Source organism: Fukomys damarensis, unplaced genomic scaffold (genome assembly GCF_012274545.1).
Source record: "Fukomys damarensis isolate Sample0158 unplaced genomic scaffold, DMR_v1.0_HiC HiC_scaffold_3, whole genome shotgun sequence".
Lineage (NCBI taxonomy): Eukaryota > Metazoa > Chordata > Mammalia > Rodentia > Bathyergidae > Fukomys > Fukomys damarensis.
This window is the reverse complement of record NW_022900915.1, coordinates 36,355,398-36,364,419: the sequence shown is the minus strand read 5'-3', so window position 1 is coordinate 36,364,419 and position 9,022 is coordinate 36,355,398. Positions and strand designations below refer to the sequence as shown.

General features: G+C 51.4%; 1 protein-coding gene across 1 annotated transcript in view; it reads left to right on the top strand.

The window, feature by feature from the left end:
• The window catches only part of Adgrv1 (adhesion G protein-coupled receptor V1), a 405,831-nt gene extending 399,760 nt beyond the window's left edge, over positions 1-6,071 (top strand). The window contains exons 90-91 of the mRNA XM_033767703.1: positions 188-265; positions 5,746-6,071. Of these exons, the coding sequence (XP_033623594.1) occupies positions 188-265; positions 5,746-5,864 (197 nt within the window). The 3' untranslated portion in view covers positions 5,865-6,071. The remainder of the gene's footprint in view (positions 1-187; positions 266-5,745) is intronic.
• The last annotated feature ends 2,951 nt before the right edge of the window (positions 6,072-9,022 follow it).

The window sequence follows — 9,022 nt, the reverse complement described above, 5'->3', positions numbered from 1 at the left end:
CTCGGCGGCCTTTCCGGCCTTGGTGCTGCCCTGAGGAAGGTTGCAGCCCTCCCGGCCCACACCCTGCTCCCTTTCTGCTCTGTGCCTCCCGCAAAGGTGCCGCCCGACTGGGAGCGCGCGTCCTTCCAGCAGGCCAGCCCGGCCAGCCCTGACCTGAAGGCGGGCACCGCCTTCCCCTGCCCCGGAGGCTTCAGCCAGGGCTCGCTGATCGCCGCCGACGAGGAGTCCCGGGAGTTCGACGACCTGATCTTCGCGCTGAAGACCGGTACGTTCCGCGAGCGGCAGAACCTCAGCTCACCCATCCCGGTTATGCTCCCAGCCAGGCTCAAGGAGCCTGTGTTCTTGGCACCAAATAGAACACAACCTAAAAATAATTTTCAGTGTGCTTTGAAGAACGCAAAGGCGTGCTGTGACTAGATGTGAATTTCTCTGTCCAGGAATCTTGCTAGAACGCAAGGGATACGGAGGCAAGTTCAGTGGGTGGGAGTTTTGCAGCTCACCTGCCAAGAGACCTTCTGGGTTTCTGAGAGGGCATCTCCCTATGTAGTTCAGGCTGGCCTTGAACTCACGATGTAGCCCAGGACGTGATCCTCCTGCCTCAGCCTCCTAGGTGCTGGAGTTTCGGGCATGCCCCACCCACCGGCTCAGTCCATTCTTAAGGAATGTGTCGCCTCTGATAGGCTGGGCATGGATGGAGCAGTAGGGTTAGCCAAAGCCGAAGGCTTCAGTGTGTGGCTGGCTTCGAGGGGCCAGGGAACCGGGCAGCGGCAAAAGCCCTGATGCGCAGCTTCGAGTAACTGCGGGGCTCCGCTGTCAGGATCCAGTGTGTGCTTCCCCCAGCCAGTCACAGCCCGGCCTCCAGGGAAGGATCCCTGGTCACGCAGATCTGGGGTTTTTAATAAACTGGATTTTATTCTCTCCCTTTCCCTCCTCAAGTCCCCTCCCCTTCCTGTGTACAAAAGCTCTGTTTCCATTTTCCCCTTCTGCTTTCACTTTTTCTAGTCCCTCCCTCCTCCCTTTTCCCCATCCCAGTTCGACGTTTTCCCTCCGTCCATCAGACACCTCAGTCCTTCTTTCCACTTTCAGGTTCTCACACCAGAGAAGCAGTGCGGCCTTAAACGTGCCTAAGAGCACGGTCTCGAGGTCCCTCCGTGTGGCTCTGACTTCCTGTGCTCCTCCTTCTTTACAGCAGGGTCGTGCTCCATCTCCCCCATCCACCCAGAAACTGACGGGCGTGTGGCTGATGCAGCCGTCACAAACATGGGTGTGTGTGCATCTGTGGGAGGGCACTTTTAGTCCCGTCAGGAAGATGCCCAGGAGAGATGTAGCTGAGTCAAATAGCACCTCTGGTTTTAGATGTTTGGGAAACCTCCACACTGATTTCCACAGTGGTCTCACCAGTCTGCACTCCCACCGACCGTGGGGCAGGTTCCTTTCTCCTCACAACCCCACCAGCATTTCTTATGGTTGATGTCTTGATGCAGCCATTCTTTCCGGAGTGAGGTGGAATCTCAGCTTTTCTTTTTAAATATCCATTTCATGAATGACCAGTGGTGTTGAACACTTTTTCATATATTTACTTGCCATTTCTAAATCTTCATCTGAGAAGTATCTTTTTATTTCAGATCCCCAGTTTTGCACTGGGTGTTTAAACTTGAGGGTCTCTCTCTCTCTTTTTTTTTAGTTCTTTATATTATTCTAGAGAGTAGTCCTTTATTGGAAGAACTGGTAAAAAAAATTTTTCCCACTCTGGGTTGTCTCTTCACTGTTGGTGGTTTCTCTTGCTGTGACCACATATATACACTTGGTCCACTGCAGAGATTTAAAATGCACATTGTTGTTTTAGCAACACTAAAACTTCTTAGAACCTGGCATGGTGGCATTCGCCTATCATCCTAGCACAGGGTAGGCTGAGCCAGGAGGATCTCTGAAACTTCAAGGCCAGCCTGGGGTCCACAGACCCTTTGTCAAAAAACCAAAAACTTCCTGGAGCAAAGAAACCCATTTAAATGAACCTGCCGTCCCTCCATCAGAAGCAGTGAGCGAGTCATTCTGGGTGAGCAGAACACTTTACTCTTGTTTTGCATGATATGAAAATGCTGTTCAGCTATTGCAGCGAGGCGGGGGGGTGGGGTGCAGGGAGCCATGGGGCTTTCAGAGGAGCAGGCGACTGGTTCCGGTGGTTCTGGACTAAAGTCACTGTCTACCACAGAAATAGGAGCAGTGGGTTGAATATTCAGGGCAGAACTCAGGGAGGGACTTGTAGGCAGCATCCTGAATGAGTCGGTGAGGAGATCGTGTCTGTAGTTTGGGCTGGGAGGAGGGGAAGGAAAAGAGGTGAGGAAGGTTTGGGAGCGGAAGAAAAGAGAGGGAAAGAAACACGGGACGGCAGCAGGATAAGCTGAAGATTTGTCTTCCTCATTTTGCTTGTTGCTGTGTGACACAACCTCCGACAGCCGCATCTGAAAGGGGAGGTTTCTTTCGTCTCGCGTTTCAGCCCGTGACCTGCCAGCTCCAGGAAAAAACAGCGCTACAGCGGGGCCTGGGGGAGCAGAGCGGCTCACTGCAGGGCGGCCCAGGAAGCAGGGAGAGCTGGGAGGAGCCAAGGAGGGAGCTGACCCTCCCTAGGCTCCACCCCCATGGCCGCCTCTTCCAATCAGACAGGAGCCAGGGAGGGAGGCAACCCTTAAGCCACGCCCCCACGACCACCTCTTCCAATCAGACCCAGCCTCCTTACAGTCCACTGTGAGCCTGGATGCTCAGTCTACATTCCAAAGCCCGCCTCTGAGCACCAGGAGGCTTTGGGGACATCTAGGTAGGAAACAGTGAATAGTTGAGTGTCCCAGAGAAACCCCAGCAAGGTCAGAGCGAGGGAGCGATCAACTGAGAACGCTGGGCAGCAGGAGACTTTGGGACGACAGCTCGTGCTGGGGGCAGATGGTGTCCCCAGCACGGCACGCAGTGTCCTGTGACACCAAAACCATGAAGGGAATTCTCAAGCATAATTCAATTAGATCCCTGGGTTATATATGGAGCAAGTATTAGATGCATTTGCCTCAGGAATGCGTGGAATGACTTGCTTACTTATAGATTTAGCTGGGCATTCCTTAGGGTTGTCTGAATTCACTAAATACTTCCCAGGATCAAAATAACAATGTCAAACATGGGTCCCTGTACGTTTAGAAAAGCTCCTGTAATATAACCGAGCTGCCCCAGGCACGCTGCACCGCATGGCCATGTCAGAGAGCAGTCCACGTGCCACTGTAATGCAGGAGGACTTGGGGCTGGCCGCAGGCTACAGTCGGACAACCTTTTAAAGTGTTCGACCCAATGTTAAAAATGTAAAGATAGCTCATAAAAATCCAGAATTTCTGGGGAAATCGAGCAAGAGAGCGCTCGAAATCTGTACCGCAGTGGGCACCCGGAGCAGAGTCCAGGCTGCCCCGTGGACAGGAGCACGGGTTGTCCACATGCCCTGACCCAAGTCCCCGGCTTCGGTTGGCCCCGTTACACATCTGAGCTTGCAGGCTCCTTGGGCCAACCCAGGTCATTCTGAGAGCAGCACAACCTGCAAGAGTGCTTGACCTGGGCCTCTAAATGCTCTTTCACAACCAGGGAACCCTTGGCACACATTTAAATAAGCATCTAAAGCTTTGCACTGTAAATGTAAGTAGTATCAAATATTAATATAAAATTCACTGTAAAATGGAGTGTCTCAAAACAACTGAGCATCTTCCATTTTTTTTTTTTTTAAAGATAAGCTAAAAGTGTCTCCGCATCTTTACCAGCCCTGATATCTTCTGCTATTCATTTTTAAAATAGATCAACAGAATCTTCTCTTGTTGGAAATTTTATGTCATGTGCCTTTCCCTTAAAATAGGTACTGTATTTCCATTTGGTGTCCTCCGCAGAGTTTTGTCCTACTCTATTTTACGTTAGGAGCCCATACTGAAATACATTAACCCAGTAAGTCAGAAGTCTTCAGCGGGGAAACAGAATTCAAAGCCCACCCGGGGCTGAGGTGTTCGCTTTGTTTACATCCTGGCTTCTGAGAAGGGACTGGGTCTGAAAGGCTCTGACTTGGACCCCCCAGCCCTCTCTCTCTGCTTCCTGGTTGCTCTTTCTTTCACCACGCCCGCCGGCCCTGATGTTTCTACCTTGGAGCAGCCAACCCTGGATTGAAACTTGGGAACCCGGGAGGCAGAATAACCCTTTCCTCCTTCTAATCATCTGTCTCGGGTATTGTCACTGCGACAGAAAGCTGACTGACCCAGGTTACGGAGTCAGGGAGCCCAGACCGCAATCCTGGGGCCTTCGAGGACTGGACTTTGAGTTTCCTTATTCGTCCAGGATGGTGACCCTGGTTAGCTGTGTGTTGCCTCAGGCTTGGGAGCCGTCTGTGGAAAGCGCCTGGTCGGTGGACTTTAGGTTCATTACGTGGTATGAATTCTTCGGTGGGTTCAGTTGTTAACTTGAAAACAGTTTTAAATGTTCATGATACACAGAGTCTGCCTAAAAATGTATACCTCGGGAAAAGAAAGCTTGTGTACAATTTTAATGCTGAATTTAGCGATTGCATGACATGAGTACAAGTCACCGTTGGCCCCGACAATCACACGGGTGCTCAGAGTAGTGGCCGTGAGCTCCTGCGTGGGGATTGGTGCCGGGTCTGCACCCCTCATCGGATCAGAACCAGTGACCCCTTCTGACCAGGTTGCTTGAAGACACAGGGAAGAAGACAGGATTACGGCTGGCAGGTCCTTGGCAGCAGAGCGGCTGTTGTCACTGTTGCTGGACGCCTCTCAAATTTTTGGCTCAAGATATAAAAAAAAAAAAAAAAAAAAAAAAAAAATCACAGTACTTATCTGGGTGCGGTGGCACTGGCCTGTGATCCCAGCACTTGGGAGGCTGTGAGTTTGAGGCCAGCCTGGGCTACGTAGCAAGACCTTATCTCAAAAACCAAACAAAAAGTCCAGAAAATCCCCATACTTTCTGCAAAGCCAGTGAGAGCCCTGGAAGGGACGCTGCTGCGGAGGCCTCTACTCCCTGCTTCTCCCAAGGGGCAGCTCCGGCCCTGAGGCCTCCGGCTCCTCTGCCCGCCTCTTTGTTACTCTTCCTCTTGTTTGGATCAGATCTCTTTATGCAGCCCAGCCTGGCCTCAAACCCACAGCGATCCTCCTGCCTCAGCCTCCCAAGTTCTGGGATTACAGGCATGCACTACCACGCCCAGCTAAATCTGTTTTTAGAAAATGATTTCTTGTGGTTTATTTGTTTGTTTATGAGACAGGGTCTCACTGTATAGTTCAAACTGCCCTGGAACTTACTGTGTAATCCAGGCTGGTCTCAAACTCACCCAGATCCTCCTGACTCAGCCTCCGAGTGCTGGGATTATAGGTGTGCACCACCACACCCGGCTTCGAAAATGATTTCTACTTTTAAAAGCTACTCAAGTCAATCTAAAATACAGTTCCATCGTTGCTGAGTATTAATATCGTAAATGTATACTTTTGTACTAATATAGGAAAACCCTGTTTTGGCAGAACATAGCCCTTCCTTTTTATTTTTACTGTTCCAGTTGTCGGTGCCCGTGGGGACTGCACACACCTCCCCTCCTGGTTCCCCCTTCTCCCGTCCCTGTCCCCTCGAAGTCTCCCGGATGCCCCTTGCTCCCTCCTGTCTCTGCCCTCAGCCCCTCCGCCAGGCCTGGGGACCTCAAGCTCTGCGGTCGCTGTCCCCTCCCTGCAGGCGCCGGCCTCAGCGTGAGCGACACCGAGTCCGGCCAGGGCAGCCAGGAGGGCGGCGCGCTGAGCGACTCTCAGATCGTGGAGCTGCGGCGGATCCCCATCGCCGACACGCACCTCTGACGCCGGGGAAGTGGGCAGGGGCGGAGGACCGCTGTCCGGTGGGTCGGCCCAGCCCCCGCAGTGCTAGCTCATCCCCACTTGACTAACCTGGTTTCCTGAAAGTGATAATAAAAGCAATAGAACGCGTTTGCTGTGATCCGGGCTCATCATTTAAAATGAACGATCTGTGTTGGGCAAAAAAGCAAAGCCTGCCTAGCTGGGGTCGAGCACCTCACCCGTGTCTGCTCTCGTGATGCAAGAGGTCTGGGTCCAAGACTTCACTCCGCTAGAAGATGAAATTTAATTCCTGAAAAGCCATACAATTATGGCCAAGCCTGTCAGCCCATGGGCATAATCCCAGCACTCAGGAGACTGAGGCAGGAGGATCTCTGTGAGTTCAAGACCACCCTGGCCACTTGGCCCCTACAGAGAAGCAAGGTCACCGCTCTTTCCTGCCTCTTGTGACACACAATGCGCCCAGTGCTGTGGCCGCTGCCAGGCCAAGGAGGTGACCAGGGACACTGTCTGCAGTCCCCAGCGCTCTCTCTGTGACCTCAGCCACACGGCCACCAAGGGACTTCCGGCTGGGGCTGAAACCTGGGAAAATGAGCACTGGGAAGGTAGGAAGTGACATCTCTGCCGTGGGCCTTTTGAGCAAGTAAACTCGAGGAGCTGATTTTCTCTCCCATGAGAGAGTCCTGATCCAGCACAGCGGAGTGTGCTTGTCTCCCTGGGGAGCCCAGCAAGCTCCCGACACTGGCTGTTTACACGCAGGACCCGTACACTCGCTCGCGGCTGTCCAGTGACACCGATGGAGGGAAGACACTTTTTGATTTTGTTTTTTTAAGGCAAGGTCTCACTGCAGTTCAGGTCCCCTTGAACTCACCGTGTAGGCCAGGCTGGCTTCAAACTCACAGCGATCCTCCTGCCTCAGCCTCCCGAGTGCTGGGATCACAGGTGTGTGGCCACCACGCCTGCTGATGCTGTGCTGCTTCACCCAAGTGAAGGCAGCCCTCCCCGCCTGGCCCCAGGGGAGGGTTGAGCAGGTGACCATTCCACCCCCAAACTACAAATTCAGGTGCCATGGTGTGGGTTAGCACCCAGACTAAGACCAGGGGCCATAGGGGGCGCTTTTGAATCGCCCCCTTTCTGTTTTTATCCTATTAAGCAGAATTTAAACTGGGTGTGGTGGCATGGATCCCAGCACACAGGAGGCTGAGGCAGGAGGATCGCCTGGAGTTCAAGGCCAGCCTGAACTACATAGCAAGACTCTGTCTCAAAACGTAGAAATAAGGAAACACTGAGCAGAGTTATAAAGAGTCGTTAGTCTGTTAGAGGGTTTCCTCCCCTGCCTCCCCTTCTGCCATCTCTCGGGCCCCTTCCCATTTGAGAAAGCTGTATGCACCCACTTCCTATTTTCCATCTTTGTTTTCCTAGCTTCTATCTTTTCCTTTGCTCTTTATTTATACTCTGGGTTTCTCATATAAGAGAAGCCATGAAGTACTGTGTCTGATTTATTCCACTGAACATAGGGTCTCAAGGTGCGTCTGTTTTCCTACGGATGCCGTAAGTTCCTCCTTTGTGGCACAGTAGTATTCCATGGTGGCTAAATACCCTGTTTTCTGTCTCCATCCGTCGGTGGACAGGTAGGCCATTTCCAAGATTTAGCTATTATTAGCCGGGCGTGGTGGCGCACGCCTGTAATCCCAGCACTCGGGAGGCTGAAGGAGGATCACTGCGAGTTCGAGACCAGCCTGGGCTACACAGTGAGTTCCAGGTCAGTCTCAACCACATAGTGAGACCCTATCTCAAAAACAAACAAACAAAAAAAGATTTAGCTATTACGAATCATGCTGCTATAAAAGTGAAACCTCTATGGAAATCTGTATGGAGATTCCTCCAAAAAGAGAGAAAGCTAGACATTCCATTTGGATTTCTGTTTCTCTTCTAGGTATCTTCTGGAAAGACTTTTAGACATCATAGTACAGTGAGTTATTTTGATAGGAGACAGGCACAGGCCACTTCACACCTTCGAGTTACCAAGTACAAACTTCTCCATTACAAATTCAATTCAATAAAGACTCATTTTATTTACATGATATACAGTTTTCTTTGAAATTCAGACTCATAGACTATGCCTGCTGGGAGCTTGGAAATCCTATGGTGGAAATTACTTTCCTGGATAGGAAACAAAGGAACTTGTAAAAATAAATATGACCAATTATGGACTCAACTACTAAAGAAAACTACAGTATATAAATCATAGAATGGGTTTTCATCATGAGCCTCGTTTTCCTCTTTTCTTTCCGGTCCTGGGAATCAAACTCGGGACCTTGCACTTGCCACCAGTAAAACCCCAGCCCTTATTTTTTGGCTTTTTGAGACAGGGTCTCACTAGGTAACCCAGGCTGGCCTTGAACTCTCCCGACCCTCCTGCCTCAGCCTCCTGAGTGCTGAGAACACAAGTGTGAGCCACCACACCTGCTGTGAGTCTTCTCTGAAGAGCAAATCAGGGCTGCAGGGGTAATTTAGGAGTCAAGCACTTAACAGCAAGCAAATAAAAGAATGAAATCCTGTTGGTGTTGATCGATTCTATTTTGAAATGTCGCTGGTACATGCAGTTAACTCTGAAGAAAGTAGGAATTGAAAGAGCCTCTAAAAGCAAAGGGACAGGGACCAGGATTTAGCTCCGTGGTGCTGTGGTGCTTTTGCAAATGCAAGGTCCTGAGTTTGATCCCGGTATGGCAAAAAAAAAAAAAAAAGACTAAGACGTGCTGTGTCCTGTGTCAGCTCCCCACCATAAATGTCATCATCGGTGTGGTGAACCTGGGGCAACACATTGAAAAATCTTTTCAGATGAAGGCTAAACTGGACTTCTTTGGGAATGCAGATATTTAAACCAGTGAGTCAAGGGCAGGGAACCTGGAAAACACTGGCTCACCCTGGGGCTTCCCAGGACTGAGGTCTGTAGGGTAAGGAACCCTAAGGGTGAGCCTTCGAACTCGGGTTTCTGAGCCCCGCTTCCGGACGCGGAAACTGCTAAGCACCGGGGCGCCGCTCGCATTTCTCCCCGGAAAAGCTGGGAGCTCCGGGTTCCCGCGTAACCGGCTCTGGAGCGAGTGGGGACAGAGCGCGGTGGCGCCAGCCGGGCTGCTCTTCCCGGAGCCGGAGCCGAGCAA